This window comes from Coregonus lavaretus, assembly GCF_964263955.1.
Source record: "Coregonus lavaretus genome assembly, chromosome: 34".
In the NCBI taxonomy this organism is placed as follows: Eukaryota; Metazoa; Chordata; class Actinopteri; order Salmoniformes; family Salmonidae; genus Coregonus; species Coregonus lavaretus.
Genome location: NC_140021.1, coordinates 7,280,821 through 7,300,073, shown reverse-complemented (window position 1 = coordinate 7,300,073; position 19,253 = coordinate 7,280,821). Strand labels below are relative to the sequence as shown.

The following is a 19,253-nucleotide window of genomic DNA, read 5'->3' as shown; positions in this document are numbered from 1 at the left end:
GAGTTTTCACTCAAGGCTATGTGTGTTGTTGACTTGTAACACGATATCCTCGAAATATGAAACATATGAACAACGCTACAGCAGTAGTTTAATAGTATTACTGCCCTCGAAGTGACTCTTCTTATCAACTCTATGCAAGGATGCCTGTGTGTTGTCTTCGGAACGCCTCATTATCTCTCCAACCCCCATTGTCTCACCTCTGAGAAGAAGAGGTTCTGTTGTATTTACATCATGTAGGTCTGATGTCTGATTGGAAGTTAACTCAACAGTGATACTATTGGTCAACCAGTCAGATTTTGAATCCAAACAACTCAGATTCTTATAAAAGGGTTTTAGATTCATTGTTCTTTCTCTTCTTTGTTCCTGACCTGCGCTGGTGAGATACCTACACTCTCTTTTTCTTTCACTCTCCCTTGAGCTATGGGCCATGGCACAAGCCATGGTTACTTTGTCTCTCTCTCTCCCATGAGCTATGGGCCATGGCACAAGCCATGGTTACTTTGTTTCTCTCTCCCATGAGCTATGGGCCATGGCACAAGCCATGGTTACTTTGTTTCTCTCTCCCATGAGCTATGGGCCATGGTACAAGCCATGGTTACTTTGTCTCTCTCTCCCATGAGCTATGGGCCATGGTACAAGCCATGGTTACTTTGTCTCTCTCTCTCCCATGAGCTATGGGCCATGGTACAAGCCATGGTTACTTTGTCTCTCTCTCCCCCATGAGCTATGGGCCATGGTACAAGCCATGGTTACTTTGTCTCTCTCTCTCCCATGAGCTATGGGCCATGGTACAAGCCATGGTTACTTTGTCTCTCTCTCTCCCATGAGCTATGGGCCATGGTACAAGCCATGGTTACTTTGTCTCTCTCTCTCCCATGAGCTATGGGCCATGGTACAAGCCATGGTTACTTTGTCTCTCTCTCTCCCATGAGCTATGGGCCATGGCACAAGCCATGGTTACTTTGTCTCTCTCTCTCCCATGAGCTATGGGCCATGGTACAAGCCATGGTTACTTTGTCTCTCTCTCTCCCATGAGCTATGGGCCATGGTACAAGCCATGGTTACTTTGTCTCTCTCTCCCATGAGCTATGGGCCATGGTACAAGCCATGGTTACTTTGTCTCTCTCTCCCATGAGCTATGGGCCATGGTACAAGCCATGGTTACTTTGTCTCTGTTAGCGTATAAGATTAACGTGCTGTAATATAGACCTGGTTTCAAACAGTATTTTAAATCTTTCAAATACTCTCAGCGCTTGCTTTAACCTGCCTGTAGTGCCACATGGGCGGAGTTTGTACGTTTGGGACTATTCAGTTGGCTACATTGTGAATGTATTTGACTGATTCCAACTAGTTAAACCCAGGTCTGGCTCACATGCTGTCGTAGCGATCGACGTTTCTTAACTGCACTGATATGGTCACGTTGTTGGTCGTGGGTCTCTTAGCTTTGGGTGAGTCTCACAGTTGTTGTGTGACAGTGATGTCGACAAGACGCTACTTGCAGCTATAACATAACATGTTTGCAGGGGATAATTTGTAGCCTAGAAAAAGTCCCACACAGCAGTTCTGAAGCTTGTCATGGGCACACATGACATGGCAGTGTTCCATTCCAGTGTCCTCTTTCCTGTACCATCCAAACAGGCAGTAACAGAGACAGCCCTGCAGCGATTGCACTACTAGGGTGGGTCCACACTCACCGACACAGATTATGGCGTGCTTACTTTTGCTGCACAACACTGATGTGGGGCAGATGTTTAAATGGACAGTTGTTCCTCTAATGGTGAATGGTCACGTGAGCGGACTTCATATTTCAAGTTATTACATATTTCATGATTGACCATTTCAGATTACTTCATACAGTTACAGGTCACTTTGCCTCTACCCACATGTACATATTACCTCAATTACCTGGACTAACCGGTGCCCCCAGCACATTGACTCTGTACCGGTGCCCCTGTATAAAGCCTCGCTATTGTTATTTTATTGTTGCTCTTTAATTATTTTTTATTTTCCTATTTTTTATTTTTTACTTCAGTTTATTTTAGTAAATACTTTCTTAACACTTATTTTTCTTAAAACGGCATTGTTGGTTAAGGGCTTGTAAGTAAGCATTTCACTGTAAGGTCTCTACACCTGTTGTGTTCGGCACATGTGACAAATAAAATTAGATTAGATTTGATTTACATTTTACATTTTAGTCATTTAGCAGACGCTCTTATCCAGAGCGACTTACAGTTAGTGAGTGCATACATTTTCATACTGATTTGATACATACGTGTAGATGAGTCAGAGGTCGTGGACATTTGTCCATTGTTCAAAGACTGTGCTTCTCAATCCTGGCCCCGGGGACCCAGAGGGGTGCACATTGTACGATGCTTAAAGATGACAGTACATGAGACAACCAAAGCAACAAGGCATTTCCTGAGATTGCGTCTACTCTTTTTTTCTTTAACACAGCAATGATGGAAAGCTAATAAAAAATAAAAAAACACCCTCATCAAAACGTAAGACTCATCTTTCAGATACACATCTAGTCAATCTGCACAGTACAGTGGTGTAATGTGAAAGCTGTCGCTGAAGAGTGTCTCTGAGCTGTCGCTGAAGAGTGTCTCTGAGCTGTCACTGAAAAGTGGCTCTGGGGTCCAGCTTTTGTGTGTGTGTGTGTGTGTGCGTGTATGTGTGTTGGAGAGGTCCATGGTCCATAAAGGAGGAACATTTAAGGCCACACTGAAACCAGGAATGCCTACAGCTGACGGAGGGCTCGGGCCGCCTGCCAAAGAGCCCGTCAGGCGAGCCCTTCTCCAGCCCCTCTCCCCATAGTGGTCTAACGGCACTCAAACCCTCTAGAGTGGGACAGTGAAGCTGAAACGCTGTGAAAAGGAGGGGAGATAAAATGTAGGAACACTTAGCATGAAGGAGCATTGGAGTGGACATGGAGCCTTCTGGACGTGTAATCTCTTAGTGTGTTCTAGTGGGAGTCGGCAGCAACACAGTCACCGGGTTATTGCTATTGCTATTTATTCATTCATTTCCATCCCCTTCAACTTCAAGCAGTCTCTGCTATCCATCACCTTACACAAATGTCAAATGTCCAAGGCAGGCCTCCGTATTGATCCCTTAAAGCTCGGGCGAAACATGAAACAAAACCATTTTCTTAATTTGATAAATGGCTAAAATCATACATCCAGTGGGTTATTTAAAGGTGGACTGAATCAATGATGGCGCCTTATGATTAATATAATACAGTCGATAAACTTCTTTCCCCAACCAGGGCTTCTGGTCATAAGGTCTGAGTACCACTGAAAGACTTTTGACCTTGAGATGAAAATGCTTGTAGGATCAGCAATACTAGGGCCATGTAATCAAATGAATCCCTGTAATCAAAGTAATCACTGCAATCAAATGAATCCCTGTAATCAAAGTAATCACTGCAATCAAATGAATCCCTGTAATCAAAGTAATCACTGCAATCAAATGAATCCCTGTAATCAAAGTAATCACTGTAATCAAATGAATCCCTGTAATCAAATGAATCACTGTAGTTAGTCAAATGAATCACTGTAATCAAATTAATTACTGTAATTAAATTAATTACTGTAATCAAATTAATCACTGTAGTCAAATAAATTGCTGTAATCAAATGAATCACTGTAATCAAATGAATCACTGTAATCAAATGAATCACTGTAATCAAATGAATCGAATCCAGGCCTCATCCATTATTTTATTTTCTTTCTTCAGAAAACTACTACAAAGTGGAGGGAGCGAAGGATGCCTTAATATGTGGGGACGGGAGTGATGCTGGGTAAGTGACACTACTCTTTCTCCTCCTTCTATCGCTCTTGCTATCGGTGAAGAAAAGCCAATGATTATGAATGTGCGTTAGTGTGATGATAGCCTGGTCCCATTCTGTACGTTCTGTGGCCAGCTCCCCTCTTGTTGATCGTGTTTGGCATGGCTGAAGCCCAAACAGACTGGACCACCAGGCTAGTGTGACGGTGACTTGTAGACGGTTCAACCATAGCCTCGTGAACCATAGCCTCGTGAACCATAGCCTCATGAACCATAGCCTCGTGAACCATAGCCTCATGCTGTATACTCTAATCCAGTACATGCTGTTGAGCAATACCAGAGGATGTCACGAAGGGGCCCTGAGGTTAAGGTTTAGGTGGCTGAGGTGATGCCTGTCGCCGTGTGGCTAAGTCAACAGAGATAGCCCGGCTCTGAGGGTGTGAGTCAGCAAGATGGAGTGATGGCGACCGATGGTGACTCAGCTGCCCTCAGGCTGTAGGGAGACGACACCATGGGCTTATCAACCACCATCCAGCCTGTGAGAGCCAATGGGCTTTAACAAGAGAGTGGGCCTTGACAGTGATGTTAATTATGGTTGTGTTTATTATGTACCTGAGGTGGTTTCCCCAAACTATGCTTGATGAGTAACCTTGTCTTGGACGGGAAGAGTTGTGTTAGCTCCAGAGCTAATACCTTGTTTAGGCTTTAGCTCAGAGGGATAATGCCTTTTTGAGTCGTGCGGATGACACTGGTGTGCTAGGCAGTAGTCTTACAGGTCTAAGAAGGACTGAATCACACAGCTTATTATTTTTTTTTTGCTGTCATAATGCGTGCACCCCAAGTTATTATAGGATAGTTGGAGGACTGTCGATAGAAGTAAGCCCAGCTGATAAATGCAGTGTCATTTTGTGTAACTAATAACTTTGGTGTGTGTAACTTTGATTGTAGTGTCACTTTGGCATTGGATGATCTTTGTGTTTTAAAGATTGGGGCCAACTCCATTTTACAGTAGGTAATTCTTTAAAAAAGTATCACATTTTTTATATTTTTTCTACAATTCCTGATTATCTCCCACATTGACTGAAGTGAAACGAAATTGACCTCAAACCAACTCTGATGTATTTTGGACCGAGATTTGGAATGGCGAGGGGATGTATTGTCTTTTGGACTGAGATGGGAGTGGTGATTCGGAGAACATGCGTGTTGCTGCTTGGCTGTAACCTCTGACATCCCTCAGAGTTTACAGTGTCCATTTTAGGAGACTCAGTGGCAGTTGTATTGTCCACAGTCAGGAAGGAAATGAGCCTGGACATAACTACACTGAGTACGCAACAGTGAAAAATATGTGTCCATGAAAATGTGTCATCTTTCTTAGTCAAGAAATAACATCTAAGTCACTTTCACATACAGAAAGACGGGGGAACAAAGGGGCTGTCCATTGCACATGATATCTGTGATGTCTCCCAAACCCTCTGATGTAGGTCTGAGACATTCTCAGTCTCATTCTCAACCCGGCTACTCATAAATTGACTGCATTGTCCATAGACATAGAATTAACGAATACCCTTAACACTAGCACGACCTGTCCCGCCGACACTCTAATCCTGTAATGCCAAGTGCTTTTGGAGCGGCGGGCAGGAGTGGCAGGAGAGGAGTTCCTGATACCAACGCTGCCAGGGCAAAGATCTAATACCCATCTGTGTTCTGTTGGAACTAATGTTCCCCTAATGTTTCTATGTTGATTATATATGAGGCTCTGTTTTTGGTCTGGTATTGATATTTGAACAACTGTAATGGCTTCAAATACATGGTTTGTGTTGGTGCACGACATTATTGCAAGGTAGCAGTGGTGGAAAACGTACCCAATTGTCATACTTGAGTAAAATGATTTTATTTATTTAACTAGGCAAGTCAGTTAAGAACAAATTCTTATTTACAATGACGGCCTACACCGGCCAAACCCGGACGATGCTGGGCCAATTTTGGGGCTCCCAATCACGGCCGGTTGTGATACAGCCTGGAATCGAACCAGGGGGTCTATAGTGACACCTCAAGCACTGCGATGCAGTGCCTTAGACCGCTGCGCCACTCGGGAGCCCAATCAAAGATACCTTAATAGAAATGACTCAAGTAAATGTGAAAGTAACCCGGTAAAATACTACTTGAGTAAAAGTCTCAAAGTATTTGGTTTTAAATATACTTAAGTATCAAAAGTAAAAGTATAAGTATAAATAATTTCACATTCCTTATGTTAAGCAAACCAGACGGCACAATTGTTTTATTTTTTATTTAATTTCCGGATAGCCAGGGGCACGCTTCAACACTCAGACATCATTTACAAACTAAGCATGTGTGTTTAATGAGTCTGCCAGATCAAAGGCAGATGACCAGGGATATTCTCTTGATAAGTGTGTGAATTGGACCATTTCCCTGTCCTGCTAAGCATTCAAAATGTAACGAGTACTTTTGGGTGTCAGGGAAAATGTATGGAGTGAAAAGTACATAATTTTCTTTAGGAATGTAGTGAAGTAAAAGTAAAAGTTGCCAAAAATATAAATAGTAAAGTAAAGTACAGATACCCCAAAAAACTACTTTACAACACTGGAAGGTATCCATTATTGGAAACCCCTTGTTATCAGTATTAATACATGGATAAATGTATTAGAACCAGATCAATCAATAAGTAAGTAACTATACTGAACAAAAATATAAACGCAACATGCAACAATTTCAACGATTTTACTGAGTTATATTCATATAAGGAAATCAGAATTGAAATAAATTCATTAGGCTTTATTACAGACAGAAATACTCCTCAGTTTAATCAGCAGTCCGGTGGCTGGTTTCCGACGATACCGCAGATGTGGAAGTCCTGGGCTGGCGTGGTTACACGTGGTCTGCGGTTGTGAGGCCAGTTGGACATACAGCCAAATTCTCTAAAATTATGTTGGAGCGGCTTATGGTAGAGAAATTAACATTACATTCTATGGCAACAGCTCTGGTGGACATTCCTGCAGTCAGCATGCCAATTCCACACTCCCTCAAAACTTGAGACATCTGTGGCATTGTGTTTTGTGACAAAACTGCACATTTTAGAGTGGCCTTTTATTATCCCCAGCACAAGGTGCACCTGTGTAATGATCATGCGGTTTAATCAGCTTCTTGACATACCACAACAATCAGGTGGATGGATTATGTTGGCAAAGGAGAAATGCTCACTAACAGGGATGTAAACAAATTTGTGCACAACATTTGAGAGAAATAAGCTTTTTGTGTGCATAAAAAATTCTGGGATCTTTTATTTCAGCTCATGAAACATGGGACCAACACTTTACATGTTGCGTTTATATTTTTGTTCAGTATAGATTCAATTATTTAATATAAAAGTAGATATCATTGTCTTATTATTTCCGTGCGTGCCTAAAGTCACAGTTCTGCCAGACTTGAAGAGTATAATTTAAGTGCTGTTATGAGCTCTTTGCAGCAGTGATCTTGTCACGGTTTCGGCCGAGGCTGCTCCTCCTCCTTGTTCGGGCAGGCTTCGGCGGTCGTCGTCTCCGGAGTACTAGCTGCCACCGTTCTTTGTTTTCGATGTTTGTTTGGTTTGGTCTGTTTGGTACACCTGTTCATGTTTAGTGTTGATTATGTGTCCTATAAGTTCTCGTTGTTTCTGTCATGTGTTGTGTGTAATTGGTTTCACCTGTCTGTTGGTGCTGTTCACTTTTTGCCAGTCACTAGCGTGTACCGTTGCACTGTTGTTTTCGTGCGCAGTCGGTTTTGTGTTTTACGCACTGTTGCGTATTGTTCGCCTCCGGGTTGGTTAGACCCGTTTGTTATTTTGTCTTTTCAAGTAAAGACTGGTTTGACTTAGCTCCTGTGTCCTGCACTTGATTCCACACCACATCCGCATCAGATACCCTGACAGATCTGGCATTGTTGCAAGTTTCATATCAGGGTAATAGTCAGGTCGGGTCATACTCCAACCACAAACACGGACAAAATAGTCCCCACTTTCAATTGAAAATGAATACCAACGACATTGCGCCCATGTCTTTTTCAGGAACTCACACAAGCAATCACACAAGCAATCTCCATCTTTTATGAGCACTGACATGATGCAAACCACTTCCAATGCTCTCAATGCCCGTGCTGCTATAGCTCAGGCTTTCAACATTCCCCCTGCCACAAATGGTTGAAACATTGTCTTAAAAGCAGCTGTAATTGACACCATGATATCATCAATATAGATTTTTTTTTTTTTTTTTTCTTCTGTAAGACTGTGAATATATTGAACATACAGTTGAAGTCAAAAGTTTACATACACTTAGGTTGGAGTCATTAAAAGTCGTTTTTCAACCACTCCACAAATTTCTTGTTAACAAACTATAGTTTTGGCAAGTCGGTTAGGACATCTACTTTGTGCACGACACAAGTAATTTTTCCAACAATTGTTACAGAAAGATTATATCACTTATAATCCACTGTATCACAATTTCAGTGTGTCAGAAGTTTACATACACTAAGTTGACTGTGCCTTTAAACAGCCTGGGAAATTCCAGAATATGATGTCATGGCTTTAGAAGCTTCTGATAGGCTAATTGACATAATTTGAGTCAATTGGAGGTGTACCTGTGGATGTATTTCAAGGCCTACCTTCAAACTCAGTGCTTCTTTGCTTGATATCATGTGAAAATCAAAAGAAATCAGCCAAGACCTCAGAAAAAAATGTGTAGACCTCCACAAGTCTGGTTCATCCTTGGGAGCAATTTTCAAATGCCTGAAGGTACCATGTTCATCTGTACAAACATTAGTATGCAAGTATAAACACCATGGGACCACGCAGCCATCATACCGCTCAGGAAGGAGACGCGTTCTGTCTCCTAGAGATGAACGTATTGTGGTGCGAAAAGTGCAAATCAATCCCAGAACAACAGCAAAGGACCTTGTGAAGATGCTGGAGGAAACAGGTACAAAGGTATTTATATCCACAGTAAAACGAGTCCTATATCGACATAACCTGAAAGGCCGCTCAGCAAGGAAGAAGCCACTGCTCCAAAACCGCCATAAAAAAGCCAGACTACGGTTTGCAACTGCACATGGGGACAAAGATTGTACTTTTTGGAGAAATGTCCTCTGGTCTGATTAAACAAAAATAGAACTGTTTGGCCATAATAACCATTGTTATGTTGGAGGAAAAAGGGGGTCGCTTGCAACCCGAAGAACACCATCTCAACCATGAAGCACAGGGGTGGCAGCATCATGCTGTGGGGGTGCTTTGCTGCAGGAGGGACTGGTGCACTTCACAAAATAGATGGCATCATGAGGAAGGAAAATTATGTGGATATATTGAAGCAACATCTCAAGACATCAGTCAGTAAGTTAAAGCTTGGTCGCAAATGGGTCTTCCAAATGGACAATGACCCCAAGCATCCATCACAAAGCCTACAAACCTGACTCAGTTAAACCAGCTCTGTCAGGAGGAATGGGCCAAAATTCACCCAACTTATTGTGGGAAGCTTGTGGAAGGCTACCCGAAACGTTTGACCCAGGTTAAACAATTTAAAGGCAATGCTACCAAATACTAATTGAGTGTATGTAAAGTTATGACCCACTGGGAATGTGATGAAAGACATAAAAGCTGAAATAATTTATTCTCTCTACTGTTATTCTGACATTTCACATTCTTAAAATAAAGTGGTGATCCTAACTGACCTAAGACATGGAATTTTTAGAAGGATTAAATGTCAGGAATTGTGAAAAACTGAGTTTAAATGTATTTGGCTAAGGTGTATGTAAACTCTTGACTTCAACTGTATAATGGAAATTGGGAAAGACATTGGGGTTGTGAGTTATTGGGAGGCTGCCTAACGGGAGAGCGTGTAATGGTCTGTTGGGGTGAGTTATGATGGGCTGCCTCCAGCTACAAGAAGACAAAGGACAGATCTGTCTGTCTCTCTGAGAGATAACGGCCAATCCAAACGCACGATACAGCTTGTGTCCACGAATGATAAAACAACCAGACTCTAACCTTTATCTGTCTGGTGCATGGTGATTGGTCACCAAAGCTCCAAAGCTCTGATTTAGTCACCTTATTTTAGCCATTGATTAAAATTGAAATGGAAAAAGAAAGGATTTAAATACTGTGGCCTTCCATGGCCTTACATTATGTCTAACCTTTATTTTTTCAAAGTGCTAAGATTTTTGACTCTATATAAAATTCCAAACACCCATCTAAATATTGAATGGAATATACAGTGCATTCAGAAAGTATTCAGACCTCTTGACTTTTTCCACATTTTATTACGTTACAGCCTTATTCTAAAATGGATTAACTAAATAAAACTACTTCTCAATCTACACACAAAACCCCATAATGACAAAGCAAAACCAGGTTTTTAGAAATGTTTGCAAATGTATAAAAACAATATATATATCTTATTTACATAAGTTTTCAGCCCCTTTGCTATGAGACTCAAAATTGAGCTCAGGTGCATCCTGTTTCCATTGATCATCCTGTTTCTACAACTTGATTGGATTCCACCTGTGGTAAATTCAATTGATTGGACATGATTTGGAAAGGCACACACCTGTCTATATAGGGTCCCACACTTGACAGTGCATGTCAGAGCAAAAACCAAGCCATGAGGTCGAAGGAATTGTCTGTAGAGCTCTGAGACAGGATTGTGTTGAGGCACAGATCTGGGGAAGGGTACCAAAAAATGTGTGCAGCATTGAAGGTCCCCAAGAACACAGTGGCCTCCATCATTCTTAGATGGAAGAAGTTTGTAACCACCAAGACTCTTCCTAGAGCTGGTGACCCGGCCAAACTGAGCAATCGGGGGAGAAGGGCCTTGGTCAGGGAGGTGATCTAGAACCCGAAGGTCACTCTGATAGAGCTCCAGAGTTCCTTTGTGGAGATGGGAGAACCTCCCAGAAGGACAACCATCTCTGCAGCACTACACCAATCAAGCCTTTAGGGTACAGTTGCCAGATGGAAGCCACTCCTCAGTAAAAGGCACATGACAGCCCACTTGGAGTTTGCCAAAAGGCACCTAAAGACTCTCAGACCATCAGAAACAAGATTCTCTGGTCTGATGAAACCAATATTGAACTCTTTGGCCTGAATGCCAAGCGTCACGTCTGGAGGAAACCTAGCACCATCCCTACTGTGAAGCATGGTGGTGGCATTATCATACTGTGGGGAGATTTTTCAGCGGCAGGGACTGGGAGGCTAGTCAGGATCGAGGGGAAGATGAACGGAGCATAGTACAGAGAGATCCTTGATGGAAACCTGCTCCAGAGCGCTCAGGACCTCAGACTGGGGCGAAGGTTCACCTTCCATCAAGACAATGACCCTAAGTACACAGGCAAGACAATGCAGGAGTGGCTTCGGGACAAGTCTCTGAATGTCCTTGAGTGGCCCAGCCAGAGCCTGGACTTGAACCCGATCGAACATCTCTGGAAAGACATGGAAATAGCTGTGCAGTGACGCTTCCCATCCAACCTGACAGAGGTTGAGAGGATCTGCAGAGAAGAATGGGAGAAACTCCCCAAATACAGGTGTTCCAAGCTTGTAGCGTCATACCCAGGAAGACTCGAGGCTGTAATCGCTGCCACAGGTGCTTCAACCAAGTACTGAGTAAAGGGTCTGAATACTTATGTAAATGTCATATTTCAGTTTAATTGTGTTTTTATAGATTTGCACAAAAAAAGTCTAACCTGTTTTTGCTTTGTCATTATGGGGTATTGTGTGTAGATTGATGAGGGGGGAAAAAAACAATTTAATCAATTTTAGAAAAAGGCTGTAACATAACAAAATGTGGAAAAAGTCAAGGGGTCTGAATGCTTTCCGAATGCACTGTATAATATATATTGTATTGTCTTGTGGATAAGAACTGAGATGAACTGTCAAACGCCTTTTGGGAGTTAGTATTGACACAGCACCCTTTATATGAAATACATGGCAGACAATGGTATTTGTTTGTTTACTGGTCTGGCTGCCTCTCTCTCATAGTGTAAATAAAGGTCTGTAGAAATCAATGCTACCATAGGCTAGTCCCACATTCAACTGCTCACTTGCTGTCACTCACTGGAACTTTTGGCTGTCAATCAAAATGGACATGGATCTGGGCCCATATTATCAAACTTCTGAGAAAAGAATCGTAAGAATCCTGTGAAAAGCTGATTTTGGAGATGCTTGATGACTACGTTCCAGGCAAACCTTAGGACTAACAGTTCAGATATCAAGCGATAAAGTGCATCAGAACTGATTATTTTCCCATATCAAATATCATTCTAGTTCCTGTCCCTTCTAAGAAAACGCGCAAAAGCTCTGTCAGAACTGTACTATTCTAGAGAGTGAACTAGAATGTCTTGTTCCCTGTGTGTTACAGAGAGGGAAAAAAGTATTTGATCCCCTGCTGATTTTGTACGTTTGCCCACTGACAAAGACTTGATCAGTCTATAATTTTAATGGTAGGTTTATTTGAACAGTGAGAGACAGAATAACAACAAAAAAATCCAGAAAAACGCATGTCAAAAATGTTATAAATTGATTTGCATTTTAATGAGGGAAATAAGTATTTGACCCCTCTGCAAAACATGACTTAGTACTTGGTGGCAAAACCCTTGTTGGCAATCACAGAGGTCAGACGTTTCTTGTAGTTGGCCACAAGGTTTGCACACATCTCAGGAGGGATTTTGTCCCACTCCTCTTTGCAGATCTTCTCCAAGTCATTAAGGTTTCGAGGCTGACGTTTGGCAACTCGAACCTTCAGCTCCCTCCACAGATTGTCTATGGGATTAAGGTCTGGAGACTGGCTAGGCCACTCCAGGACCTTAATGTGCTTCTTCTTGAGCCACTCCTTTGTTGCCTTGGCCATGTGTTTTGGGTCATTGTCAAGCTGGAAACCCATCCACGACCCATTTTCAATGCCCTGGCTGAGGGAAGGAGGTTCTCACCCAAGATTTGACGGTATATGGCCCCATCCATCGTCCCTTTGATGCGGTGAAGTTGTCCTGTCCCCTTAGCAGAAAAACATCCCCCAAAGCATAATGTTTCCACCTCCATGTTTGACGGTGGGGATGGTGTTCTTGGGGTCATAGGCAGCATTCCTCCTCCTCCAAACACGGCGAGTTGAGTTGATGCCAAAGAGCTCGGTTTTGGTCTCATCTGACCACAACACTTTCACCCAGTTCTCCTCTCAATCATTCAGATGTTCATTGGCAAACTTCAGACGGGCCTGTATATGTGCTTTCTTGAGCAGGGGGACCTTGCGGGCGCTGCAGGATTTCAGTCCTTCACGGCGTATTGTGTTACCAATAGTTTTCTTGGTGACTATGGTCCCAGCTGCCTTGAGATCAGAGTGTGCTCCTAATCTCAGCTCGTTACCTGTATAAAAGACACCTGGGAGCCAGAAATCTTTCTGATTGAGAGGGGGTCAAAAATTATTTCCCTCATTAAAATGCAAATCAATTTATAACATTTTTGACATGCGTTTTTCTGGATTTTGTTGTTGTTATTCTGTCTCTCACTGTTCAAATAAACCTACCATTAAAATTATAGACTGATCATTTCTTTGTCAGTGGGCAAACATACAAAATCAGCAGGGGATCAAATACTTTTTTCCCTCACTGTACATTAGATTGATATATGCATTTTGGCTAGTCTAACTCAGTCTAAATACAATCGACATACAATGGGGCATTCCAAATGGGGGTGTAGGGGCCCGTGGGGGGAGGGGGAAGGTTTTTTCCCTCCACTTTAGTCACATTTAATCCATTTGAAGCTTTCTGGCTTCACTCTAATGGGTTTGTTAATGGCTACCCTGACTGCAAAGTGAAGATTATTGCCTCTCACTTACGATTCACCCCCCCACTAAGCTCTCTGTATGTGTCATGTTCTATAGAACCGTTGAAGTGTTCTTAACTCCTGGTATTTCTCTGACTCCAGTTCTACTCGAATGAGTCATCAAATTGAATGTAACAGCTCGTTAATTGCATTTATATCGAGTGTATGTTGAAGGGCCTTTATTTTTCTGGTTATTTATGCTGGCTAGCTTGGCTGTTAGATTTGTGGGGGATGGCATTATAACTGGTTTAGGCTATAGGCCTTTGTCGTTAGGGTGGCCATTCAGGGCTACTTCACAGAAAACTTTAAGATAGTTCAAGGGTATGCTAACAATTACGCCAACATTGCCCAGTCATGATACCAGCTGAAGGACTCCTCTAATGATCTGGTCATTTTCTTAGAACTGTAAATGTTCATAAATACCCATCAGCAAGCATGATAATTACAGAGTGTAAATGTATGTTCATTAAGGTACTTTTTAAAATATACATTAACTGTAATTAGGATGTATTTTAGATACTCTTAATATTACATGAGTATGTCCGCCTCCTATAATTTGACCAAATGGAAGGTTCAAGGTTTTGGTCAAAAGCCAGACAGATTCACCTCAAAATAGCCCATAGGAAACAGCATAGTCGTAGTTGTATTATTGTTTGTTTGTTTCTCCAGACCTTTTACTTTATAGCTTATTTACCTAAGAGAAATATTGATCAGAGGTTTCCCTTTATCAAGTTATTATGGACTCTGAAGGTTATAAGCAGACTGAATATACTTATATATATATATATATAAAATGGCATAAAGTCAGTTTATCAACTTATTAACAAAAAGATCTATGAATTAATTATGCAAGGAAACTCAACTATTTTGTAAATGCATGAATATTGTATGGCATTCTTACCTAATCAGCCAATCTATCTTAATCTACACGAGCTACACTGGAAATAAGAAAAGTCATAAAATCTCACATAAATCATGACGACCCAATCATATTACTTGCCTCCACTGAGTTCCTCCAATCCCTGAGAGGCCGATCCACATACTCCGGAGAGGTGGCACAAAACAATCTCCATGGGCAACATTCTCCTGGATACTGTTGCTATAGAAATGTTAAGTACTTTCATTATCATAGGCCTCAATCCTCTGTTTTATTTTTCTTAATGATTTGGAATGATGAGATAGTTTCTTTGTGAGATGAGATGGCCTAACGTTATGGGTGCCCTACAGTAGATAGACGTGTGTACAGTTTCATTTCCAGTGAATATTGTAATTTTGTTAAAACACATATTATGTAATGACAAAATACACACCCAAACTATTCATTTTCCTCTTTGACGTAACATTGTGAACATCATTATTACCAGTGCAGGAATATTAGTTCATTTCTGTCGTCTTTTGCTGATTTGTTCACTCTGTCTGTATCAGTGCCTCGGGAGGAGGATGTGTGGTTTCGTGAGAGCTGAGGCCTATTGCAGAGTTCTTCATCAGGATCATGTTCATTAGACACCAAACTGAAAAAGCAGACTGAAACAGGGAGGGACAACCTGGACTTGGCCAATATGAAACACTCATTCTCATTTTCCATTGCAAACTGTAATGAAAAACTCAGCCCTGACTATTCCCAGCCTGTGGTTGGTCACTTGGTGAAGCAACCTGTGCAGAATCCTGACTCATGTTCATTAGGGCACACAATGGGGGAAAAAAAATTAGCATTTATTGTTGGACAAGTCTTGGTAGACCCTCTGTGTTTTCAGATGTTTTCTTCCATTTGGTGCCTAATGAACACTGGCCTGGTGAAGCTGGGCAGAAATATGAGCTGTGAGAACACCAGGTCTAGAAGGGCAGCCTCCTCCACCCACCAGTCTTTGAAGGCTTCCCCACCGGGCTTTGTTGTTTCACAGGGTGGAAGGGTTGGATCTGAAAGGGGTGACTCAACTCTCAGCCAAGCCAATGTTCCCTCCACTCTGCGACCATGGGAACCCTCCGATACCTTTCTCTCTCACTCCCCCTTCTCCCTCAGATGCCTTGTTCTCCTACTCCCCCTTCTCCCTCAGATGCCTTGTTCTCTCAATCCCCCTGCTCCCTCAGATGCCTTGTTCTCTCACTCACCTGCTCCCTCAGATGCCTTGTTCTCTCACTCACCTGCTCCCTCAGATGAATTGTTCTCTCACCCCCTGCTCCCTCAGATGCCTTGTTCTCTCACCCCCTGCTCCCTCAGATGCCTTGTTCTCTCACTCACCTGCTCCCTCAGATGCCTTGTTCTCTCACTCACCTGCTCCCTCAGATGAATTGTTCTCTCACCCCCTGCTCCCTCAGATGCCTTGTTCTCTCACCCCCTGCTCCCTCAGATGCCTTGTTCTCTCACTCCCCCTGCTCCATCAGATGAATTGTTCTCTCACCCCCTGTTCCCTCAGATGCCTTGTTCTCTCACCCCCTGCTCCCTCAGATGCCTTGTTCTCTCACCCCCTGCTCCCTCAGATGCCTTGTTCTCTCACCCCCTGCTCCCTCAGATGCCTTGTTCTCTCACTCCCCCTGCTTCCGCTTCTGTTCTCTTCTATGATCTGGGGGAACACACACCTGTCTGCTACATGGGCCATGTGCTCAGATATGCCGATCTGATGTTACAATAAATCCTCCCCAGCTGATTTGATGCTTTTAATAGCCCACTAGTTTGTAATGCAGGTAGACCACCAAAACGGTTTTGCTGCTGCCAGTCTGCTTGGTCTCCATCTGTATTGTGATCTGTATGGTTGTCAGTGGTGTACTGTTGTCAGTAGTGTACTGTTGTTAGTGGTGTACTGTTGTTAGCGGTGTATTGTTGTTAGCGGTGTACTGTTGTTAGTGGTGTACTGTTGTTAGTAGTGTACTGTTGTCAGTGGTGTACTGTTGTTAGCGGTGTATTGTTGTTAGCGGTGTACTGTTGTTAGTGGTGTACTGTTGTTAGTAGTGTACTGTTAGCGGTGTACTGTTGTTAGTGTGGTACTGTTGTCAGTAGTGTACTGTTGTTAGTTGTGTACTGTTGCCAGTGGTGTACTGTTGTCATTGGTGTACTGTTGTCAGTGGTGTACTGTTGTCAGTGATGTACTGTTGTCAGTGGTGTACTGTTGTTAGCGGTGTATTGTTGTTAGCAGTGTACTGTTGTTAGTGGTGTACTGTTGTCAGTAGTGTACTGTTGTCAGTAGTGTACTGTTGTTAGCGGTGTATTGTTGTTAGCAGTGTACTGTTGTTAGTGGTGTACTGTTGTCAGTAGTGTACTGTTGTCAGTAGTGTACTGTTGTTAGCGGTGTATTGTTGTTAGCAGTGTACTGTTAGCAGTGTACTGTTGTTAGTAGTGTACTGTTGTCAGTAGTGTACTGTTATTAGTGGTGTACTGTTGTTAGTTGTGTACTGTTGTCAGTGGTGTACTGTTGTCAGTAGTGTACTGTTGTCAGTGGTGTACTGTTGTCAGTGGTGTACTGTTGTCAGTAGTGTACTGTTGTCAGTGGTGTACTGTTGTCAGTGGTGTACTGTTGTCAGTGGTGTACCGTTGCTTCCTTGACAATCAGTTTCCCTGGTATTACACTCTTCGGAAAAAAAGCTGCTATCTAGAAACTGAAAGGGTTCTTCGGCTACCCTTTGAATAACCTTTTTTGGTTCCAGGTACATTTACATTTACATTTAAGTCATTTAGCAGACACTCTTATCCAGAGCAACTTACAAATTGGTACAACCCTTTCCACAGAGGGTTCTACATGAAACCCAAAAGGGTCTACATGAAACCCAAAAGGGTCTACTTGGAACCAAAAAGGGGTTCTACCTGTAACCAAAACGGGTTCTACCTGGAACCAAAAGGTTTCTCCTATGGGGACTGCCGAAGAACCCTTTTGGAACCCGTTTTTCTAAGTGTGAAGGTCTATAGTATAGACCATAGTGTACATCACAGCTCCCTTTTCAACAGCGTATTGTGATGAACTGTTAGGTAGTCACTATCCTCCCAGGGATATAGTCACTATCCCCCCCGACCCTCCTAACGGGACAGTGGCCGGGGCTCACTGCTGGTGCCCAAATTAACCCCATATCAGAATGCCCAGTGCCCTGGCCAGAGATAGTATAGCAGCCAATCACACCCCCAGCTGCCGGAGTGCTGAGAGACTCCTCCCTGGCCAGTGACTCCTCCCTGCTCAGTGACTCCTCCCTGCTCAGTTACTTCTCTCTGCTCAGTGACTCCTCCCTGCTGAGTGACTCCCTGCTGAGTGACTCCTCCCTGCTCAGTGACTCCTCCCTGCTGAGTGACTCCTCCCTGCTGAGTGACTCCTCCCTGCTGAGTGACTCCTCCCTGCTCAGTGTCTCCTCCCTGCTGAGTGACTCCTCCCTGCTGAGTGACTCCTCCCTGCTGAGTGACTCCTCCCTGCTCAGTGACTCCTTCCTGCTCAATGACTCCTCCCTGCTCAGTGACTCCTCTCTGCTCAATGACTTCTCCCTGCTCAGTGAATCGTCCCTATCTCTCACTGACAACAACACAACACAACACGTTACGCATAACAACAGGGTCGGACCTGTATCCTATAAAAGTGATCTGATTCTGTGGATGTTGCATGTTTGGGGCTCATTATCAGGCAAGTTGGTGTGACTGCTGTGGTGACACTTTCTGTGCAGTCAGATTAGAGATAGGGTGAGAGCATTTATTTAACCAAACTGGATCCTTTTAATTACAGTGGGAGGCATTGTTATGTTTTAGCAGGTTTAGCCTGCTCATCTTCATGTTGTTGTCCAGCGATTCTGGCTCAGATTAGATCCATTGTATTGATGCCTCTGGGTGTCCCACTGTTAGAGATTGCAAACACAGGTGAGATTATAAACTGGGTCTCAGATTGACAGATCTAGGACAGGGGCCAACTCAAAATGACAGGGTTCAGAACGTTCCATCTGCATCAATGCGTGACATCTCAGCGATCACTGCCTTATTGCCTGCGTCCGTAACGGGTCCGCGGTCAAACGACCACCCCTCATCACTGTCAAACGCTCCCTAAAACACTTTAGCGAGCAGGCCTTCCTAATTGACCTGGCCCAGGTATCCTGGATGGATATCGATCTCATTCCGTCAGTAGAGGATGCCTGGTTGTTCTTTAAAAGTGCTTTCCTCTCAATCTTAAATAAGCATGCCCCATTGAGAACTTGTTGTCAACTGGCTTTCCTGGTTAAATGAAGGTGAAAAAAAAAAATAAATAAAATAATTACCAACGGCAGGGAGAAGGATATCCACCCCTGTAAAGATAGCGCGAGTGTTCATCTGCCTCGGTATAATCCCTGCCACTCTATCCTGGTTTTCGTGAAAGGTCATAAGGAGTTCTGCCCCTAGAAAAATAACAAAACATTATTCAGCTAGGGTATTTTGGTGGCTTACTATGGACTTGCGTACATGCAGCCATGATAACAATGACAGAAAACACGAAAGAATCTGAAATTGAAAAGCTAGGAAATATATCTTAAAAAAGATGATAGATTATATTCTGTTCTATCCCAGTTCAGACGTATTTATGTCGAGCCACCGTATGGGAATTGTGTCGGTGTGTGAGCAATGTGTGAATGTGTGTGTGTGTTTGTTTGTGTGTGTGTGTGTGTGATATGAGGCGAG

At 43.0% G+C, this 19,253-nt stretch overlaps 1 protein-coding gene across 1 annotated transcript in view; it reads left to right on the top strand.

Moving 5' to 3' along the window:
- Positions 1-19,253, top strand: part of LOC311108859 (sodium channel protein type 3 subunit alpha-like) — a gene marked incomplete at both ends in the record, with an annotated part of 161,677 nt that overhangs the window by 19,894 nt on the left and 122,530 nt on the right. Inside the window, one exon of the mRNA XM_084151630.1 lies at positions 3,739-3,802. Within this exon, the coding sequence (XP_084007756.1) occupies positions 3,739-3,802 (64 nt within the window). The remainder of the gene's footprint in view (positions 1-3,738; positions 3,803-19,253) is intronic.